Source organism: Gordionus sp. m RMFG-2023, chromosome 1, assembly GCF_954871325.1.
Source record: "Gordionus sp. m RMFG-2023 chromosome 1, tfGorSpeb1-WG-v2, whole genome shotgun sequence".
Classification (NCBI taxonomy): Eukaryota; Metazoa; Nematomorpha; class Gordioida; order Chordodea; family Parachordodidae; genus Gordionus; species Gordionus sp. m RMFG-2023.
The window spans coordinates 19,574,013-19,598,228 of NC_088775.1; the positions used below are offsets into that span (position 1 = coordinate 19,574,013).

Sequence of the window (24,216 nt, forward strand, 5' to 3'; positions counted from 1 at the left end):
CGTAAAAAAATAATATTTTTTTTGGAAGGTTAGATTTTCGAACAGTAAATATTTCGTAAATCAATTTTAAGAATGTGCTTATTTTTTATTAGTTGAAATTAAATAATAATTACATACCTTTTAAATAATATTTCAATTCAATTATATGACCCTTATATCCTACAAACAAGAACAAATGAAATATAAAATATAGCTGCCTGTATAAATGTTATATCTTATATTGGGTTTTTTTATTATTCTCATAATTGGGAATTTTGTGATGTTTATAATTGAAAAATTTATTTATTATTAATTAAAACTTATAAATATTTTATTATAAATTATTTGTAACTAAAGCTCTGGCATCGACTTCCGCCTTATTATCGAGCAACAATTCCGCCGTATTGATGTTTCCATAATGCGCGCAAATGTGTAAGGACGTCAAATAATCCTAAAGGAATAAAGTATAGGAAAAAAATTTAAAAATAAAAAAGGTTCAAAGGATAAATTATGATTGGTTATAGTTAGTAAGTTAGGAAAATCCTGAATGTGCTTAGTTTTAAAAAAATATATATTCCCAAGATAATTTTATACTTACAATTTTGAAAAGAGATTACTTACCACTGTAATATCATCGACGGGTGACCAATTGAATAGAAGTATTTCTGCGCATTTGACATGATCCCCTTGGGAGGCCATGTGGAGAGGAGACAACCCATTTTTGGTTTTAGAATTAACTAATTGGGAGATATAAGTAGGTTGATTTATGTAATGGTCTAAAATAGCTTGAACTACATTGTCGTGCCCACTACGAGAAGCGCAGTGCAGAGGTGTTAGACCATCCTGCGCATAATAAGTTTAAAAATAAAATAGTTAATATTAGAGATCTGATTTTGATTATTTTTAGCTGTTTTATCGATTTGTTATAATACACAAATAAAATACGGTTTGACGTAATAGTTATGTTAAAATTAATTAAGATATAAGTTTAGGAAGAGGTATTCAATTATTATGTTATTTGAATATTAAATAACAACTCATTATTATAAAGACATGTTAATCTATATTGTGAGAATTTGATATTTTTAATGCAGGAATGCTTTAGAAAGATATAGAAGATTTGCAGGGTACCAAACAAATGTCTGAGTATCGTAATAAAATTTGCAAGTAGAAAATAGAGAATCATTTTTTTTAAATATTATATAATTGACTCGTCCTTCATAAGTAAGCGGATATCAAAATACTAGTGTTGTTAAAAGCCTCGATATAAACAATTTTTGAAACGACTGACTAAATATTTTAACCAAAAAACATTACCTTGAGAACTTGTATATGACATAAATGTCGAACATTTTTTAGCGAAATCTTGATGCGTAGGTAATATTTTTTAGATAAATCGAGCCGCTTAACAATACTACAAAATACTAATTAATATATATAACAAACATTTTTTTATAATAATAAATATATAGAAATTAATTGAGATTAAATAATATACTAAAGACATTATAGTATATAATAATGCGTAATTAATTTACCCTTGTTTTGGCATTGATATCGGCACCAGCTTTCATTAATAATTCAACCATATTTACTTTTCCCCATCGAGCTGCTACATGCAAAGGAGTTATGTCGTGCTATGTTATAATTTTAACATATTGAAAGCAGATTATTATTAACTATTTTGTAAATTTTTATTAAATAATGTGTAAACATCAGACAAAACCTGAATCTAGGTTCCAAAATTTTGATTCTCTAACAACAAATATGAACAAAGCAGACACAAAGTACTCAATTTTAAAAAATCCTGTATCAAAAATAAGATTGATGATTTTAATTAATTTTTATGGGCTATTTTATTTTAAAAGTTGTGAATAACGTTACTTTCCGATAAACCGTTATTTTAATGGGGTATGTTTTGATACATAACGAAATTGCCTTAATAAATCAATCATCAATATTTCCATAAAAAACTATTTATTAGTAGAAAAATAAATAAAATTTTTTTAAAAACCCTGGCTTTGAAATTAATATTGCTTCCATGGTCGATAAATAATTGTCCAATATTTTGATTTCCATAATGAGCTGCAATGTGAAGAGGAGTAAATCCACTCTAAATTAACATAAAAGATTTTAAAAGTTTTAATATAACAAAAATGTATTTCCAAAATGTCTTTCCGTCCGCCCATATTATAGATGGTAGTGGGCGGTTAATTTAAAAATGGGCTTGTGAGTTAGCTGGTTAAGTATATTTTTAAAACAATGGGCGGATAAATTTGAAATATTTTTCAGGATCAAAACGGATTAGTATTTATTAGAAATTATTTTTTTGTTTTTCTTTGTTTTTATTTCCCTAGTCCTAAATTGTTAAACTAACTAACCTTCGAAGTGACGTCAGGATCAGACCTATTTTGCAGCAACAATTCTGCCGCTTTACAGTCATCCTTTTTAGCGGCAACGTGTAGGGCCGGTAATTTAACGCCTCCGCCGATGTTGTTTTTATTACCATTTCCAGGAAGGGCTCCTTTGATATTTTCATTTTCAAGCAGCACTGCAACCACTTTATCGTGCCCTTGTTGAAGTGCGACGGCTAATGGAGTGAAACCGTCCTTTTTATTGTTCAGAAAAACATTTTTTTAATTAACATTGGTATGATATTACAATGGCTTTAAAAAATATTCTTGTACCTTTATTAACGTTATTTTGAGCTAAATTTTATTAGTGAGAAAACAAATCAAGATTTATTTAAAATAAAATATTCAATTAAAAGGAAAATTAAAAATTTAGGCTCATTTGGAATTTTTAAATTTTATCATTTAAAAAAAATGAGCTTAATAGAGTTAACATCGGTTTCCCATCTATAACATTCACTAAAACCATAAAACTTGTTGAACATCTATAATTATAGGGGCAACTCTGTCGTTTTAAGTTCGATAATTTCTTTAAATATTTTATATAATCCATATTAAATACCATATAGAGTTCAAAACTAAATACTTAATCAACCAAAATTATAGAAATGTGTAAGTTAAATTTTATATATATTCTTAAAACATGATTTTCGCAGAATACAAAAAATTTATATACATAAAAACATTTTCTTAAAATATATAGCATTATGCAGCATCGACACCACCTTGATTGGGAGGTGATAAAATGAATGTTCCCTAAAGATCCTCCATATGTAATATATTATTTAATAATTTTATTTTTAACTTGATTGTATTTTCCTTTTATAGTATGCTTTAAATTAATAATATAGTTTTAAAAAAATTAATAATTTTTATAGGCAAGGTAATATGTAATATCACTATCTATTTTATATAAAAAAAAGTTTCATAATTTAAATAGACATTAAATTTTAATATTCTAGTAAAGGAGAGAAATAAAAAGTAAATAACTTAGAAAGTAAAACGAATTTTTTAATCTATTCATACGATGACAATATTTTATTTAATAAAATAAAATCAATATAATATAACACTAATGTTAATTATTTTCGGCCAATTTTCCAATATAGGAAAATAGTGGAAATCATAATAATTTAATAAAGTGTGTGTATAGAGCATAGTCGGACGATTGATTGTATTTCCAAATTCATAATTTAACAAAATGGCTGAAAAGCATCAGTCTTCCCTAACAAAATGTAAACAAATTTTTTCGATAAAAAATGCAACGGTTCCTATTTAATTCTGCAATTAGGGCGAAAAATTAAATGCTGTAAAACTTGAAGCTGATGGCAAATGTAATTGAAGAGTAACAGAAAATCGCCATCCATACCGCAGTATACTATCGCTATACAATCGCGGAATAATCAAGTCTCCAATTCAGTGGCATTTACGGGAAGGAAGGCAAGAGCGAAATCTTCCCCTCCATTAAAAAATGCTCTATTCTTATAAAAATACATATAATGCTTATTTTTATGATTTAAAAAATTATTTATATATAAACAAAGTTAAATAGCATTTTAAAATAAAAATAATTTCGTGAGACGAGTTTCAATCAAATCAACTAACAAAATTGATTTTATGAATAGGGGAAAAAGAAAGGTAAGTAATATATTATTATTTCATCAAAATAACTAAAACAGGTATATATGTATTCTTTAAGAAATTCACTGTATTAATTTTTCAATTATATTATATCATTTAATGAATGTTTACAAATTTACGCGTTTTAATATATGGTAAATGTAAGCAGGACTGTTGCATATCAATCAGAATAACAGGGGTTGGGACTCAACGAGTCACAGGTTGTATAGAGGTCTGCCTGTTATTTATAGGGTCTCAAAAAATAATAAATTTTTTTACTAGGGGACCAATGAAAAATATTTGCAGGGGATTTGCGTCATCATAAACTATTGAAGCGGGATTAGTTAAATGAAAGGAAGTCCCTTCAAGTTGCTTATAAATTGCAAAATATCATAGAAAAGGTAGAAAATATTTATTTATTATGGGTTTTAGATAATGTATTAGGCCATTCTTAAGAACCGTGATGAAAGGGGGGGGGGAAATTAAAAGGAATGATGACAAAGGAATTGAAAATAGAATTAATAAATTAATCAGTTTGCTCAAATCAGGGAGGCTCATATAAAACAATATTGTTCAGTACAAAAAGTGGAGCCAAAATTAGCTATTCTTTACATTTTGAGGATAAATTATTAAAAATTTAGAAGCATTCTCCTTAAATTTCAAAATCTTCGGATAAAATATCATTAAGTTTTATTTTAAGAAAGTAATTCAATTTTATGAATTATCTATCATAAATAATCCTCCTTTCAAAAAAATTTTTTTCTAAACGAAATAATAAAATTTATGAAAAACAAATACCAAAAACGTATAAAACCTCTGTAGTAATAGTTTGATTAGCCCCATTATCCCCTAAATACCTAACGACAGAGTCATGATTTTCCTGGGCGGCCATATATAATGGTGTGAAGCCGTTTTGAGATTGGGAATTAACGTCAGCCCCATTTTCGATCAGTATTTTCACTATATCAAACTGCCCTGCTAGCGAGGCTATGTGTAATGCTGTGTTACCTTTCTGTTGGTTCATAATAAGGGTTAATTGTCATATAGATAAAAAAAATTAAGAGTAATTTATATAATTTGAGCACCATCCATACAATTGGGGTGGGACCAATATCAATATATTCTTAATTTAAAATAATAATATACTATTAAATATTGATATTAGTAATTGGTTTACAATCAATGCCAATTACCTAAATATATTGGTGTGATATCAATCCCAACATTAAAATAGATAAATATATATAATTATTTGGTATTTTCGAGGACCATTATATAGCGGTATATTTTTTACTTTTTTTAAATTTTCCGCCTAAACTTATTACATCTAATATTTCTTTAGTTACTTTTCTGTACTATTATATCAATATTGGTGTTGTAGTTTATTATGGTAAAATTTTTTACATGATATCAATTTTTATCTATTCATTTAGGATATTATAATAAGTGAGGACCAAAAGTTAGTGGATAATGGTAGATCATGATACTGATATATATCTCTAATAAAAAACGAAATACAGCAAAATGATGATAACAAAAAGAAGGCTATGTGTAGTAAATGCGAAAAAATTATCTCTTCCCAATTTTAGAACCTCGGGATTATGGAAACATCTTAAATCCATTCACCCAACATTAAATAGAAAATGTGAACAAACAAATAAAAAATGCAGCACTACTTTAAATAATTTAATTCGACTTTTTAATTCAAAATAACTTCGCTTTTCAATGGCTGAGGTTTTAAAAATTTAATAATATATTTTAACCATTCACTAACCTTAGTTTTGGAAAAACACTAAAAATAGAAAATATTTGATGACTTTAAATTAAATAAACAATTATTCCATTTTAAATCAGCACATAATTCTAATAATATTTATAACATTTTTAATTTCGTATTAAAAGTAAAATTTGAAATTTATTCCTTTGCATTATATTAGACAATATAAGTAATCATTTAGCATTTGTAAAAGTTTTAAAAGAATTAGAAATCGGCAAGAACTGAGATAAAGTGGACATGAAAAGGAGGTAATAACCAATTGGAGGTTTCACTAGATAATGTAAATTAAAATGAAAAACTATTCAAAAGCGACGCAATAATCTAGTTAAAGCCCTATAAAATCGCTTTTCAGGCCTTTCAGTCTAGACGCAGCCCACAGTCCGACTTTTCTAAATGGAATTAGGAAATCAGGCTCAAAATATTTATTTTATTCTTAGTTATGCATAAAATAATATTCGGCGTGCAAAATATGATATTGAAAATATGAAAAATACTTCCCAATTTTTTAAAACTTTTTATTTTTATAAATTTATTTAAAGTAAAGAATAAGAATAAGAAAAACTATAACATTCATATTTTTAGGGCCTGTATTTAATGACGCCGGAAAATCAAATTTAGTATTAATAAATAGTTATTAATATATTCTATATTTATTGTAAACCTTGGTAGCAGCATTGACATTCGCTCCGCGTTTTAAAAGTTCGGCAACCATTTGAGTGTGTCCTTCTTTAGATGCCAAATGAAGAGCATTTAATCCGTTCTTCATTATATGTTTTAAAAAATGGTTATATAATGTATTTTGATTTTTGAGTACCATTTGGATTGCTATGTTTTCAATTTATTTTCTTAATGTATGTATTTTATGACAATATATCATTGATGTTTTATACAAAAGTGAAGTGATATAATTAAATAATTATAATTAATAATTTTTAAATTTGAAATCATGCAATATATATTGCCCGTCAAAGAATGATGGGTGAATGACAATACAAATAATCGCGAACGATACATTCCCATTTTCTATCTTATTATAAAAAGCTCTAATGTTGCGCTTGATAATTTGCAAATTCGGTTCAAACCAGGAATAAACTAAAAATAGGTGCTAGTTTAAAAAAATTCCCGCTTTCCTCGAAGTTAATCTATCTATTCCGTTAAACTTAGAGGCATAATAGGCTAAAAATAAGGTTGAGCAGTTTTTAAATTCGGCTTAAATGGAGCGATTGATATAATTACATTTTGCCAACCCTACTATTAGTTATTAATATTATATTAAAATAAATTTAGAAGGTTATTTTATTTATGATAATAAAACAGGATATTTATATATTTTCAAAATATTTTACATTAAAAAGGTAAAAATTTATATTGAAAAAAATCTAAATAGCTATTAAAAAGACAGTTAATGCAAAAATTTTACAATTAAAAAATTTAGTATAGATCCGTGGAGTGATATACAGTTAGATCCGCGTATTTCTAAAGATATTCTCTGCCTAAAATTAATAATATAAAACGCGTTCACCTTCAAAAAAAAGGAAAGCGTTGAGTTCAAAACTTTATGAATAATATTGTTTTCAATTTCATTAATATTTAACTTAATATAAAAATAAATGACTTATATTTTAAACAATATATTAGCCAAGTTTAAAATTAATAGTTTTATTTATATTAAAAAAAAGATTCTTATTAATTTTTAATATATAAAAACTTTTATACATCATATAAATTTAATAAAATTATACTTTAAATTGTGTTCAACAATTAAAATATAACGAACTTCGCTCGCAAACGCAATATACTATATATTCATTCTTCAATCCATTTTTTTTAAAGTTGCTATTATTTTAAAATGGGATTATAATTTCTTTCATCAATGTGAATATTATTGGTCAAATAAAAATGTTAGTCCCTATTAATTAAATAAAGTGGATTTTGTGTAGAAGAGCAGTATGACCCGCGGGCAGTCTTGGGAGACCAAATTTTTCGTGTTCCATTGAAGTAATATGCTTTCAAAAATAAAAGTCAAAAGTAGTTAGACAATGGAAGAGTTATTCACCACACCAATAGAGTAATCTTTAGATAAAAGTTTATTTAATGGCAGTGTTATCCACCATACCAGAGTAATCTTTAGATAAATATAAGTTATAATGGATTTATATTCTTCAGTTTTAATAAATATTTTTTTCCAAAAAGTACAATTTTCATATTTCTGATAGATTAAATTAATATTTATCAAATTTTATTTAAAAATTCATTTTATCGCGTATTTTGCGTAAATTTAGTATTTTTCTAAGCTATTATTAGAAATTGTAAAATTAGCTACAAAAGTACATCGTCCTCTTGGTTATAATTTTTTTAAATGATAAAAAAATTAGGTTATAAAATATCATGTAAGTCAGAATAAATCTCAACAGAAAGTGAATTTATCTCTATCTCTAAACATCTTTATAGTCTGTAAACTTCTCTAAATTAAGCAAAAATACCAGCCCCAAAGATTACACAAATTAGAGAGGTTTTGGCGTATATCGATTTAAGATGGTGAATATATAACAATATTTTATTATTAGACTGCAAAACCAAAATAGCCTCAATTTTTTTACATATAAAATTCATTTTATTTTTTTGGCTAGAGTGGCCTTGCAAAATTCATTATATAATGATGTAAAAAAGGAATCGATTTTCATTATACTATTATCATGTAATTAGTCGTTTCACTTAAAACTTGGAAATATTTGAATTTATTTTTAATTTTATTGTTGTTAAGTGACCAGTTATCGGTAAATAATGATATTTTTGCAAAAAATAACTGTAACTTGTTACTTTAGAAAATATTCAACTAGTTACATTATTGGAATGTAACAATAAAAGTAACTTGATACTTTTTATATGTTAAAATAATTATATATATCTCATTCATTATATATTTCTAAAACTTAAAATATTATATAATGTCCGACTTACATCAAACATGCCTGTAGTCTGTTATTTGAATAATTTGTGGAAGCTTATTTTTAGAGGAAAACTATTACTAAACACCAATTTTGAAAACAGTTTATTGTAAAATCAAATTAAAATTTATAAAGCCAAATTTTTGAAAAATAAATATTATATTAATTGTTATTTAAATATTTTTTCAGTACAAGTAAATATTATTTGAAACAACCTTTTCGTAAATATTACATTGTGGTATATATATTCCAGTGCAATTATTTTTTTATCTATTCATTATAGCTAACTTGATTAAAAATTTAAAATCGCGAAATCATTTTGTAAAAAAACAAATATTAAAAATAAATTTTATATAAATAATTTATAAAGTAATTTGCAATATAACTGGTTGTTTTGAAATATAACCCTAAATAGTAACTGGTTACTTTTGAAATGTAACCCTAACTAGTAACTTTTTAAATGTAAATAGTAACAGCTCATACCTTTTTAAAAATTTAACCTATAACTAGTTACCTTTAAAAATAACTTTTAAAGTAGTAATTCTAATTATTTGATGCAAAATACCCATCAAAACCACACTTTAAAATAATGAATAGAAACCCTAATAACATCTATTTAATATTTATAAAAAATATTTAATTATTCGATAGATATATATACCGCATTGCTTGTATTTATGTCTATAGCTGTTCCAGGTCCAGATATACCCTTCAAAAATTCCAAAACTTTTTCCAAATTCCCAGCTCTAGCTGCCCTCAAAAAGCTAGAAGAATTCGCTTCAGTTGACGACTAAAAAAATTTAATAAATTTTTATTTCACATAATAGATGAAAATTTATTAATAAGATTTTTGCTTAAATATTAATCAGCACACAAAAATTCAACATGAGATTATATTTTCATGGTGCATTTAAAATTCTTCATCAAAGTTTAAGCTACTGACTGCATATCCACTTTACTTATTATGAATGGTTAGGATAATTTTAAGTCTATCAAATGTAGTTAAATTTATATTACAAATAACATTTTTTGATATTAAAGGTAATCTCTATAAGGCTAATGCCATACCAGAGCTTTCGAGAGCATAATAATAAAAATAGGAAGCCAGAAATCAAGCTTTGTAAATTTAGAAAAAATTGGATATTTCTAGATTTGCACATTAGATTGAGTCTGACTATAATTTATATTTTTTTTAAATTGATATAGTGATCTGCATCGAGCCTAATTGTTCAAACCCGGCCGGAACCCGAAATATTTTTGAAAAAATTTACCGGCCCAGCCATTTAAATATAGAAATTAATTTTTATAATTGCTCAAAATAAATGATATATGTTATATGGGGTCTAGTTTCTATAAATAAAATCAAATATTTTTATTTACATAAAAAATTCAACATAAAATTGATCAATTTAGATACATTTAAAAAAAATTCTAAGACCCGACCCGGCCCGAATTTTCTTAATATTAAGCCCAACCCAGCCCGAACCCGATTTTTTTTAAAAATAGGCCCGGCCAGAAGCCCGTTCGAACTGGGCCTAATTTTGCAGATCTCTAATGTATATATATAATATATTTTAAGCTCTATAAATTTCTATTTTTATAATGATTATTAAGGCCCAATTTTTAGCAATCGCTAAAACGCTCTGGTATGACCTTAGCCTAAGAAATTTTTAAAAGAATCTTAAAAATTCCCACACTAATTATTTTCGGGAGAAAAAATATAAAAAAATGGTTTTACCTTAGAAGATATAGCCATTTTTATGAGTAATCAAGTTAAATAATATTAAAAATGTCAAGTCAAAATAAAACTTAACAGCATCAGAATTTAATAATGTGTAATTTTTTAGTTTTACTAAAAAAGATTAATATTTTAAAGATTATTAAAAAGATTGACAAAACATAGCAATGCGATGTGTTCGTTCAGGGCATTATTATATTATGGAATAATTATTTTTTATTGATCTTTTCGCGTTTATAAAAATAAAAACTGGAGAAAATGAAGACAAAATATTTGTTTTAAATTTAATAAATTGGTAACAATTATTTATCGATTTTTTATCTTATAAAAAAAGCAGAGGCCGTCAAGAATTTATTGGTCAAAAATTAAGTCCTACAGTTTACATTTTTTTTTGTTAGATAACAATTTGTATAAATATTATGAAAATCAATAAAGTATAAGTGGCTCCCACAAATGAGTGGGGGGGGGGCAGCACGATAGCAACAGTAAATTTAATGTGGTGGAGGGGATTAAAGGTATTTTGATTTTTTTTTAAAACAATTGTAAAATTTTAGAATCAAACGTTCAAAAGATTTTAAGCAAAGTTAAGGAATATATCGAGAATCTTTGCTCGTTCTAAAAATTGATATAAGAATAGTTGGTATGTTTGTCAGCTTATATTCACGATGACTCCAATTAAAAATAAGTCCGGCTCTGCCAGATAAGAATTGATGGTTTTTAGCGAGTTGTTAAAGTAGGGTGCTACTTTTTTGGTAGCTATAGCTAATAGCTGCTACTTTTTGTAATTATTTAATTTTTTAGCGCGCTTTTTTTGAAAGTAGCTAAGTAGCCGCTACTTCGCTACTTTTAAAAAATATAATGAAAGTAAGTATAAACATAAAAATTTTAATATAATATCATAATTAATTATAATTTTTATGATTTATTATTTAATTTTGAAATTGAAATATAATTTTAATTTGTAATTTATATTTTCATTTGTATTATAAACCTAAATCACGTGTTAATAATTTAAAATGTCATCGTCTATGGATATCCAAATCGTTGAAAGTGATTCAGACAATGATATTAATGAAATGGAAGATACCAGGGAAGAAAATGTTCTTTATAGCTATAATTCAAATTTCCCATTCCCTAGATTTGAAAATTTTTTAAAATAAATATATAACCAAAACTGGTTTCAAATTTATTTGTTTAAAATGTAAAAAAGAATATTTCCTCAAATCAATCCAGTAACTATAACCTCAAGAAACACCTAAAGGTAAATTGTCATTTTTACATTCTAATAATATTTATTTTATAAGATTGTTCATAAGTTTTAAGGAAATGGAGAAACATCTAAATAATTTTGGTCTAGGCGACTCTACATCCAAAAATACTAATTCAATTCACCAAATTAATTAATAATGCAAATCACAATATTTCTCAGAAATTGGCTGATAAAGTTATAGTTGATTTTATAATTTATATAGTTCAGCTAATGTCCTTAGTTGATAATCCATCATTTACCATGATGATTAAAACTCTATCCCCTGGTACAACAATCTTATGCCGCCAGACACTAATGAATAAAATAGCAGATAACTTTAGAGTTATCATAGATATCATATATATGTACCACGGAAGATAGTTGGACACATAACAGAAGGTAAAAACTTATTTATATTTATAAATTGATCTGATTAAATAATTTTGAGCTTATTTGGGAATCACAGGCCATTGGCTAGACCCTAGGACTTTAAAAAGAAGATCTGTGGCATTAGCTCTCAAAATGATAATAGGATGCCAGACATACGATGTACTTGCAAATAAAATTATTGATAATCTATGTATATAACCTTACCCTCAAGTGCTAGTGTCGAGAGATTATTTAGTAAGGCAAAACTTATACTTTCTGATCGTCGCTCTAGACTTGGGGATGATAATATTGAAATGATTTTATTATTAAAATGCAACAAATTACCATAAATATTTATTTTTATTACATAAATTTTTTTATAATCAAAACTAACTATATTTTAATATTTATAAATGTTGATTTTTATATATTTACTATACAATAACGTTATAAGCAAAAAATAAAAAATTTGTTTGTAAATTTTTTTTATAAAAAGTAGCTTAAAAATTAGCTAAAGCTACTTTTAAAAAATAGTAGCTAATAGCGAGCTACTTTTTTGACAAATAGCGATAGCGATAGCGCGCTACTTTTTTTAACAAATAGCGATAGCGGTAGTGCGCTACTTTTAAAAGTAGCGTTTAACAACTCTGGTTTTAGCCCTGTTGATTAAAAAAAATTATACAAGTTCCATTGCCCGGCCCGTAAAAAGTTTTAAATCACAAATTTAACTTTTTTCAAGTTTAAAGATCTAAGCCGGTTCTATTTTTTTAGACCCGGCCGTGTAGATCTTTTTCCCTATGACTCAAGCTGTGTTGATTATTCTTTTATTTTAGTATATTGTTTTTCTTTATTAAAATAAATCGGCCTTACTCTAATCATTCAATATTATATTAATATCCTTTTTTAATTATTCCCATTGACCTCATATTAGAGATCTGCAAAAGTAGGCCCAGCCCGTACCCGGCTCGGCCCGAAGATTTTTTAAGAAAATTTGGGTCGGGTCGGGTCTTAGAAATTTTTTAAAATATATCTAAATTTATCAATTTTATGTTGAATATTTTATGTAAAATAAAAATATGTGATTTTATTTATAGAAAGTAGAAGCCATATAACCTATATCGTTTATTTTGAGTAATTATAAAAATTAATTTCTATATTTAAATAAATTCGGGCTGGGCCAGGCCGGTCAAAACTTTTAAAAAGAATTTCGAGCCGGGCTTGAAAAATTAGGCCCGATGCAGATAACTACTTCATATACCATCAAAAATATCATGAGAAAAATTAAATTAATTAAATCGAAATTTACTAAAAAAATTTTTAAATAATTTAACTATATTTTAATGCAACAAATTTAATTTCAAAAGTTCAAAGATTTGTATTGGAATTGGGCGATAATATTATTTTTTTGCTTTTTTACATCTAATTTACTTATTGAATAATTAAATCAATTTGTCATTTATCTTCAATTTTATATTGTACAATTATTATTCAATTTCCAAATATTTTATATTAATATATTTGTCTTGTCATTTATATAGTAAAAAATTAGTTTTTTAATATTTGAAATTTTAATCGATTAATACTATATTTTTATGTATTGAATTATTGTAAATGTAAAAATTTTTGTGCAATAAGAAATATTTTGTTAAAATAAAGATATGTCATTTAGATATGGGGGGGGGGGAGGTCAAGAAGCTGGGATGAGTAATAGGGGAAAAAACCGAATAAAAATATGTAATATGGCTGGAAAACAGAAATATTTTCAAGAACAAAACAAAAAATTTACCAAAAATAAAGCATTTAATAGTAATAGAAAATTATAGGGGAAAAATTATTTATCAAATCTATATTGCAAAGTAAAGTTAAAGCCTGGATTAAAAGTGTATCCTATGAGTCAGCCTTTTATATTAGAGCAGGGTGAAAGCTATTCTGATTATATATTTATATTAATGAAAGGATATAGTAAACTTTATATTAGGATATATGAGAAGGTAAAAATGAGTCGACAAGTGGTAAGGAATGTTTTTATAGTAATGATAATTATGAGGATTTGTCTAAAAGTGTCAATTTGTCTTTGATTTAGTTAGATGTTAGTGTTGCTTTGTTTGAGGAACTTTAACTGTAACTGGTTACCTTTTGAAAACTAGGTAATTTTAGCAGTAACTATAATTACATATAAAATTTTTATTCCTTTATATCTTAATAAAAAGTTTCTGATTATTGTTATATAGATTTTTTAGTTTGTTTAAATAAAGTTTAAAATATATCTTATTTGTAATTCCATCCAGGGCAATCATATTGAAAATCAAATTTTGTGATGGTATAATAATTTTAAGATTTTATAAGAAGCTTTGTAATTTAATTTAGGTAATTTTTTTAAAAAATTTCATTTAGATTAATATCTTATTGTTTACAAATGAAATAACCCACATGATTTTACACAGTTTATAGATTCCGTTTATACATTGTAAATAAGATGTGATAAATATTTAATATTTTTTATTCGATAAGAGTGTGTTCGAAAAATATTTAACTATAAATTTTATTTAAAACCGGAGATCGTACAAAAAAAATAACAAAACTAAGCCATATATATAAAAGCCGTATCACAATTTATAATATATTAAAAAAATTTTGAATTTTAAAAAGCGTCTGTGGCCTAATCGGCATTTTGGTTTCGAATCCTAGCAAAGATTTTTTTTTTCTTAATCCAACCTGGTGGTTCCGTCCTTGGGGGGATGATATATAAGAGGCCGAACTAGATCACGTGATTCCGTTATAATATATCGTCGGCCTAGAATTGGAATGATCCAGTCGACATTTTCAAAATTTTTGAGTTAGAAGTGGATAATAACTTATTTATTCCCAATATATATAAAAATAAAAACTAGATTAAATAATGTTAATTTTTGCCAAAGTTATAGCTCTGTCAAAATTGATCAATAAGCTTTTCCTACATTTGATTTTATACTTTAATGTTGATAGTCTCATTTTAAACATTTGCGCAAATGGAGCACTCCAATTCTAGACCGACGATATGTTAAATAATATGGGTCTTATTATATTTTAATAAATTTTGGTCGGTATTTAGCAAATTAAGTTGGTATTTAGAAAATTGCTATACGATGATTTGGTAGTATCTATCATTAACTGAATTCTAACAGGTGAAATATTGATTTTTCAAAAGTATAATTTTCAATTAATTTTATTTAGATAAATAAAATCTCAAAACTCTGGAGAACATTGTAACAAGGAGTGATTTGTGCCTTCCATTATAAATATTCCCACAATCTAATAAATATTTGCATTTTGATTAAGCCATATCCTATTATCAGAGACCAGCAGGCCCGGCCCGGGTAATTCACAAATCATATTTTTTTATTCCATATTTTCCATATTATATTTGGCCTTTTCTCTAAAAATTTATAAAATCATGGAAGAATGAATAAGGATAATCTATTTCTCTCTATTCTGATTCATCCATTATCAAATGAAGGTAAAATATTATTTATCCATAAGGAGAAAATTCTGATTCCCCGTCATTATTGACTAGCTATCAGCTAGTATTTCAATAAAACTCAAAGTTTTCGATTAACTTATTTAAAAAGATCATTTATTATTATTTTTTGAAGAAAAAAAAATTATATTGAATTTTTATATTTCGTAAATGGAAATATTTTAATAAAATTATTAAAATTAATAAATATACAAAAAAAATTTATCAGAAATATATCAATGTGCCTAAAATAATATTGATTTTTTTGTTTGAATTTTCTCTAATAAGTATTCATAAACGTGTTTTAAATCAGGAATGGACTTTATAGATAAAAAAAATTTTTTATCCGCAACCATTTTATATAATCCTAGCCTCGCTCGTTCACATATGTTTAGTAATATAAGTCAGATAGGAAATGCTTTTATAAATATTACAATAAATTAGATAATAGAATTATTCAAAATCGAATCAATAAAAATAATAAAATATTTATTATCATATTTATTTTATTACCAAAAAGCATGTTTTTATTATTTTATTATATACTATTTGCTATATGTACTGTTTTTATATAAAATATAATATAATTTAACGAGGCGAGAATATAGGTTATTACGTTATCATTGTTGACCATACAAATCTAGTCTTTATAAGTTGTAAGTGACAAAGGTTAAAAAAACATGAAATTTTAAGGAATGGAATAAAGTGTCATAAACTTGTGAAAAAAAAATTATTTTTAATTTAATAAAAAGAAATATCTCAATTTAAATGGACATTATTTATATCATAAGAAAATTATGGTCAAAATTTAAGAATAAATCAACTTTATCCTATTATTTCTTTAAACAGGTCCGATTAATGAAAGAATATTTTTTTAAATTGATGTGCGAGAAAATATATTTCCAGGTGAAGTCCTAGAGAAAAAATATAAAATCAATGTTCGATCAGACCTAGTCCAGATACTTCTTTCTTTCCTTTTATTCTTTTCTTACACATAGGTCCTAGTTCGGTTAACAAAGTAAATTTTAGAAATATTTGAAATGCCAAAGTTATTTTTTTAAAAATATAAAATAAGCCTACACAAAAATAAAATTAAATAAAAAGATCTCAGGATGGACTGTCTAATACGTTATTATCATAACCAAAATTTTGAATCTATTTCTTTAAGGTGTTTAATCATATGGTAATAAATTCGTATAAAGCACCCACTCAATGGTCTAACTAGAATTTTGCTTCTGGAAGATCATAAAATATGCAATATAATTTCATAATAAAATCCCATTTTTAGGTTAAAATAAGGTTTAAAAAGATTTGGAAATCGGGAGAGTAAAATGGCCCCTAACCCGTCTCTAAATATGTCAATGTACCCATTTATCTAAGATGTCTTCTTTTTTTGTTTACCACAAGCATCAAGAACTTCTACCACAGGTGGGGGGGGGGGGGGTTACGATGCAAGATCGTCGTTGAAATTAAGGTGGGTTATGTAGTAGTTATGAATACGATATCGTTATTTGAATAAAATTAATTAGAGGGGTGTTGGGTTGGATTTCATTTGTTACTAATTTTGATTTGTATTTCCTTTTTCGTTAATTTTGATTTGTATTTCCTTTTTTGTTACTTTTGATTTGTATCCTTTTTTTGCTAATTTCTATTTGATTGGATAAGATAGGGGGGGGGGGAAGGATTTAGGCTTTATGGCGCTATTTTGTCAAAAACTAACATAGAATCAAAGAGTACTTTCCCTCCTACCTCTAAGATTCTAATTTGGTATTTAAATCCGACAGGGCCAGTCTATTCAAAAATGATTAGAAATCAGATTATTTGTATTCATACATGATGTAATCATTCAAATAATTTTTTTAATATTTTTTATAAATTATCAAATATAATTGATATTTAATGCATTAGACATAATTATACTTAATTGAAACAGGTTAAAATAAAGAGTTTAAAAATATATATAACATGGTCCTCCTAAAATTTAAATTTCTGCTGAATATTATAAAATAAAAATATTAATCATTCATATATAATTTTAGGGTTTAAAATATTGATTTTTAGAAAAATAAATTTCAATAAAATACCAATAAATTTGCATAGGTGATAAATAATTATCTAAACACCAATTTGCATTAGTATAAATTCAGATTTTGAAAATATTTTAACGCATAGATGCACTCACTCATCTAGAGGTAAAAAGTAAAGGAAATAATATTAAATATTTTAGGAATAATCATTTTTCTACTGCTCTAAAGCATCCTAGTAGGGTAGAGAGAACCAAGCCTGTGAATCTTCGTTATAAAAAAAGGGGGTTCAGGTTAGAATTCTATGAAAAATCTCTAAACAGGTTCGGTTAAGGATTTGGAAGAAAAATAAGAACTTATAAAATTTAGTTAAAATAACACAAATATCGATTTTTTTAAATAAATTTATTCTATTTAGTATTCATTTAAAAATAATTATAGTAATAATTTTAAAAATTCGATTTAAGCGAATTATTAGGATATCTTCTAAAATATCATCATTGAGAGAGAAAAAAAACAATTCTTGAATCAAAATTTTTAAAAAGGGCTGGGAATTAGTAAAAGATCGAGGGTTTGAAGGGTTCCGGTTCTCAACCTTGAGCAGAAACACACTATAGCATATTTAAGTCAATGGCCAATAATATTATATAAAATTTATGAAAAAACCGAAAATATTGACAGAATAATTATATAAATATCAGCCTCTAAAGATTGTTAAATACTAATTAGTAATTACAATCATAAAATCCTTGGATGTATATCGAATATAAAAGATTGTGTCAAACAATTACTAACAAACCTGGTATTAATAATTGAAAAGTTTAATAAAGTAATATTTTTATATTAAATAATGTCTCGAATCTTGAGTGGTGAGGATCCTAAAATAGAACTTCTGTAGATATAAAGAATCTAATCTTCAATCAATTATTAGTTATAACAACTTATTCAGCATAGGTAAAAAGAATGTTTTCCTCTTTTGGCCTTGTTCAATCCATATTTCGAAAGAGGTTTGGACTAGCCAGGAAAATTAGTTATTTATTTGAAATATTTTCAATAAAATCTTATATATTATTAAATTTGTTTATTGAAATTTTCAATTATAAAAAGAAATACTAGTGATATACATAGACCTGTGCGCCGACAAACTATCGGCGGCCGGCGTAATTTTCAAAAAATTCCTATCAACGGCCAGCGGGGCGCCGATTTTTAGCCGCCGTCAACAAAATCGGCGTAAATCGGCGCAGTTATAAATTTAATTTTTTTAATTGCTTATTATTTTTAAAAAAAACGAATATACATTACTCTACAGATATCTCGGCATATTTTTTAATATTTATTTAATAGAAAACTCATTATAAATCCAAATTTCGTAATTTTATAATTATCATGTATAAAATTTCGGGATAATAATGATCCCCTTGAATTTAACGTCAATGCAGCGGTAGAGAAAACTCTTTCACTAGGTGTGCTAGTCACTCGAATGCAAAGAATTTTTTGGCGAGCCTGGAAGTTTACTCTTCTTTTCTCTCCAAATTTAAACGTCCATATCTTGTGTATATCGTTTTCCAAGAAAACTGTGGCATTCTTGTTCTAAGTCACCTAACTTGGAATCATAATTTATATTTGTTGAATGTTTATTTGCCAATTTTGTCAAATAACTTAAATTTAATAATTCATCTTGATCCTCATTAGCTATATTTACTACCTGATTATCATCATTCTCTAAGTTTAAGATGTTTTATTATAAATTCTGAAGCTGAACAATTTTGCTCAATTAACACAATTGTCAATTTTTGAAATCTTGGATCTAAAAGAGAAGCCAATACCTAGATAATTTTAAATAAAAAATAAAAATATTACTTGCAGATTACACACCGAAAATCGTAAAGCAAGTTTTTTTAGCATATTTTTCTTAAGTGACACTATCATTTACTATTATTTGTTTCAATTTCACTTCTAAAAAGTAACGCCAAGTTTAAAGTAGGCCCTTATAAGAAATAAATTCGACAGTTTCTTTAAATTTTGAAGGAAATGCTAATCGTTCTTCTACCAGCTCAGATTCATAATTTGATAATTTGAGAAAGTGCTTCCCAATTCTTTTCAAAACATTATTAATTAAATTCTTATTTAATCCAGATATGCTTTCTAGCATAATTAATATACTATGCCAACTTTTAAGGTTTTTGCGTGGAATTATTATTATTATCATTGGAATTGCCAATTTGAAAATGGGTATCCGGGTATGGATCAATGCTGTCAAGATCTAACATGTCTGATGTTAAATCTATTTTACTTAGACATTTTTTTGATCTTCCTCGAATTCAATTTCAACCTCTGCAGTTTTATATCTTAGAGCAGTAATAATTTCTCTAATTCTTTTGCAAAAAAATTTCCAGACTATGAATTTTTTATTATCCAGAGTTAGGATGTTAAAATTATTTATAGAATTATTAAATGTAGATGCATCCATTTTAAAAATATGTAAAATTATGGTAACTTTTGGAATTTTAGATTTTTGATTAATTGAATTCTATAATGACGTCAATATAATTATGATTTTAAAATACAATCATAAAAGGAAAAAGACCAATCAAAAAAGGAAAAAAATCTAATCAAAAAAAACTCCCAAATGTTTAAGAAAAAGTCCGTTCAAATAAGGAAAAGTGTCAAACAAAAAAGGAAAAAGTCCAATCAAAAAAGAAAAAGCTCCAATTAAAAAAGGAAAAGTGTCAATCAAAAAAGGAAAATTCTCAAAAGGAAAAGAAAAGTTCAATCAAAAAAGGAACCCATAAAATTCTAATATAAAAAAATTGTCTGCCAAAAATTTAAAGAAAATTAAATATAATTCCTAAAAAGAATTATCAAAAATGTGAAAAAAAAATGAGAAAATATCAGAAAAATAAAGATTAAAAATGACTTAAAGAGATTGAAAAGGTTAGAAATGAATATAAAAGATTACAATATAAGGAGAAAAAATCATAAAAAGTCAAAATATTGTTATGTATGATGAAAAAAAAAGAAAGAATTGTAAAAAATGGAGTAAAGAAGTGAAGAAAAATAACAGGGAAAATTTATAAATTATTTTTAAAAAGACAAAAGAATTGTATCAAAAATGAGAAGAAAAATAAATTAAGAAAAGATAGTAAGAAAAATAAATTTAAAAATAGCAAAAAGTTAGAAATAAAACAAGAAGGAATAATAAAAATAAATAAAAAATTAAGAAAAATTGACAATAAAATATTTAAAAAATAACGATTTTTCTTTTTTGATTGACATTTTTCCTTTCCTTTTCTTTTTTGATTGGAGCTTTTTTTGCTTGACACTTTACCTTTTTTGATCGAACTTTTAAGTCTTTGAGACTATTCCGTTTTTGATTGGGCTTTTTCCTTTTTTGATTGGACGTTTTCCTTTTATGATTGAAACTTTTCCTTTTTTAAATGAGAAACCCTGTAAGTCTGGTATCTAAATAGATGCCAATTTTTAGAAAATAAAAATTATTTTTAAAATTTTCTAGACCTCTTATTCCATAAAATTTTAAATCATCATAATAAAAAAATTGGATACCTCCTATTTTAATAAGATTTACCATTTTATATGAGTATTAAAAAATTCAGAGTGAAGCCTTTACACTTTCATTGTCATTGGCAAAATCGATAAAAAAAACTAGTAAAAATGATATATATATTTTCATAGTAGATGACGTTTTATTTTAATCAACTCAATATTCTTAACAATGTTTCTATATGATTATTTCTACGTAATAAATAATATACATAATTCCTATCAAACAGAAGGAGAAGAACTAATTTGATACTATATACACCACATTTTATTAAGCTTTTATATTATAAAAATATCATTAAAAAGAATTGACACAACAAGCCAATTTTTTCTATTTTTCTGGATGAGTGGTCCGGTATAAATTTGAAGAAACTTTTCATGTCATCACTGGAAAGATTTTGAAATTCCAGCAGAATGACATTTTCCAGCCTCTGTGAAAAAATTGCATGTGATAGTGTTGGAGGCACAGTGAAAAAGCAAACATCAGAGGCCTGTGCTGATCAAATAACACACCAATGGAGCTGTATTAATATGCAAAACATAATATAAACGTTATCGAGTTTGAATTCATGACACTAAGTATGATGTAGATGAAGTTATCCTTAGAAAACCATTTTTGAAGGCAAGGCCAATCCCAGAAACACAAAAAATGCATATAGTGATTCCTCTAGGATTGGAGCATTTTAAGTTAAAAATTTATTCTAGTGGGACAGAAAATGGAGATGAAAGTATTACCTTTAAAAATATATCGGGCTAGACATGCATATATGAATTGGTGATTAGTGTTGGTCAAAAAAAGAGTGAGAAAACAGACACCCTACCCTTGTGACTAGTGCTTTTAAAAGCCCAATTCGGGTCGATTTTTAAAAACGGCCTAATTAAGATTATAACCAAAATAATATTGTGTAAGTCATGATTTTTGAGGCTTAAGCAATATTATTTTGGCTAAAATCTTAATCAGGCCGTTTTTAAAAATCGACTTAAATCGGGCTTTTTAACAACACTACTTGTGGCCATCTAAATCTTTCACATTTCTAGGTATGGACGACTTTTCATCTACTCAAATCGCAAATTTTAACCATAATTTCACCATCAATGCCAACAGAACATATACTCAAATTGCAAATTTTAACCATAATTTCACCATCAAAGCCAACGGAAAGTACATACAAGCTTTCTCCACAGAAAAGTTCACATATGACCAAAGGCGTGGCCAAAGGATTTGATTATATAAGTAAGTGACAGAAAAATTAGACATAGATAACCTTATTAAATAGGTAATTCTAAGCAGAAATGTGAACCCGAACCCGGATCCGAACCCTGAACCGTCGTATTTTGGCTGAACCCGAACCCGGACCTTTTTTAAAAGTGGAGGGTCCAAGGGTTCTAGGTGCGATAAAAATTTTTTAAAAAAATATCTTTTAAAAAAATTATATAAATTTTTTAAAATTTTATTAACTTTTTGTGGAATCATTTATTTTATCTTCGCGTTTTTCTTTCAATTTTCTTCCTGGACTTTCATTTTATTTAGGATTGATATCATAAATTATTTTCCAGTGTAATAATATTTTATTATGTAAATTTATTAATATGCTAAGTTATAGAAATACATTGTTATTTTAAAAGTGAATTATTTTGTAGTTTAAGTAATAATATTTAATTTAAATGATAATGCACAACACGTTGGTCCTCAATTTGTATGATGCTATAACGATTATTAAGTTTGAAAGATTTCTAGCATATCGGAAGTTGGTTGGTGCCAAGTAAAGGACCTTACTATTGTATTAGTTCCTTTAAAAATAACAATATTAAGATTACAATAAGAACAATTATGTTTATTTGATTTTAAGGCATATGGATTAGATGCTGATTTGATTTAGAAAAATTTACAGTCCTTTTTATATGAAATATTAGAAAAAAATGAAAATTTGATAGCAACAATATTTGCAAAATAGTGTTGTATACGCTTCAATATATTAAGACCCTCGATATCAAGTTTTAATGAGTATTGAGCAAAAACTGGCTAAAGACCATCTTAAGGATTTATGGCAAAACAAAACTCAATTATTTACAAATATTGGAGGCTACAACAATACCTATTGGTTGTAGTGATAATAATAATAATGATTGCAACATTGATGATCTTGAAATTTTACTTTTAGATAGAAAAAAAAAATCAAATTATCATCAGATAGAAAGGAGGATCAAAAAATGTCCATTGCATCTTTAATAGTAAAGTTCTCAGAAGTTAGGAGAATAAATAAGGATATAAATATTTTAAAATTCTGGGAAGAAAATTCTTCAATATATCAGAATTATATATCTTATCTAGAATCTTCCTGGCTGTACTGTCAACACAAGTACAATAATTTTATAAAGATAACTATCTATTTTAGGTAAGGGTAAAACGTGAATTTTCATCTTTAAAATATATATTGTCTATTTTAAGTGGAAATCTCAAGGATGATATTTTAGAAGATATTATGATTGTGCGAGAATAAAACATTTAAAATATAAATTATTTTATTTCTAAATTTTTCATTTGTAAATTATGAATATGTATATATTGAAATTTTTTTTTTATTTTGAGTCATTATTTTTATGTTCCCTGAACCCGGACCCTGGTCCTTTCAAATTTTATTCCTGTACCCAAACCCGGACCCTTTTTTTTATCCAAGGGTTAACATCCCTGATTCTAAGAAGCCGTATGTGAATGCAATATGTGCCTTTCCCTGACCGGCAAAAGATATTTAAAATATTAACATAGTATGAAACTACATTATTAATAAACAAAAACATATTTTATAATATAGATACAAAATAAAATATAATTAATTTAAAATTATTCTTTTGTTAGATAGGAATGTCGTAGATAAATTATTTTATATAAATAATCATATAGAAACTTTATAGATATTTGATTAATTGAAATAAAACGTCATCTATAGTATTTAAAAAATATTTTCCATTTTTTACTAATTTAAATTGATTTTACTTATGAAATCGTAAAGGCTCCATTGTTTTTTATACTTATATAAATGGTA

At 25.9% G+C, this 24,216-nt stretch overlaps 1 protein-coding gene across 5 annotated transcripts in view; it reads right to left on the reverse strand.

Moving 5' to 3' along the window:
• LOC135922067 (ankyrin-3-like) overlaps positions 1 to 24,216 on the reverse strand; it is a 101,107-nt gene that overhangs the window by 72,356 nt on the left and 4,535 nt on the right. For 4 of the 5 annotated variants that reach the window (XM_065456486.1, XM_065456483.1, XM_065456482.1 and 1 more), the window contains exons 2-9: positions 9,397 to 9,525; positions 6,449 to 6,547; positions 4,825 to 5,022; positions 2,361 to 2,588; positions 1,994 to 2,092; positions 1,518 to 1,616; positions 601 to 822; positions 332 to 430 (exon numbers count right to left, since the gene is read on the reverse strand). In XM_065456486.1, coding sequence (XP_065312558.1) covers positions 332 to 430; positions 601 to 822; positions 1,518 to 1,616; positions 1,994 to 2,092; positions 2,361 to 2,588; positions 4,825 to 5,022; positions 6,449 to 6,547; positions 9,397 to 9,525 — 1,173 coding nt within the window. Of the gene's footprint in view, positions 1 to 331; positions 431 to 600; positions 823 to 1,517; positions 1,617 to 1,993; positions 2,093 to 2,360; positions 2,589 to 4,824; positions 5,023 to 6,448; positions 6,548 to 9,396; positions 9,526 to 10,473; positions 10,608 to 24,216 lie in introns of those variants that run through there. The other variant, XM_065456484.1, reaches the window with a different exon arrangement.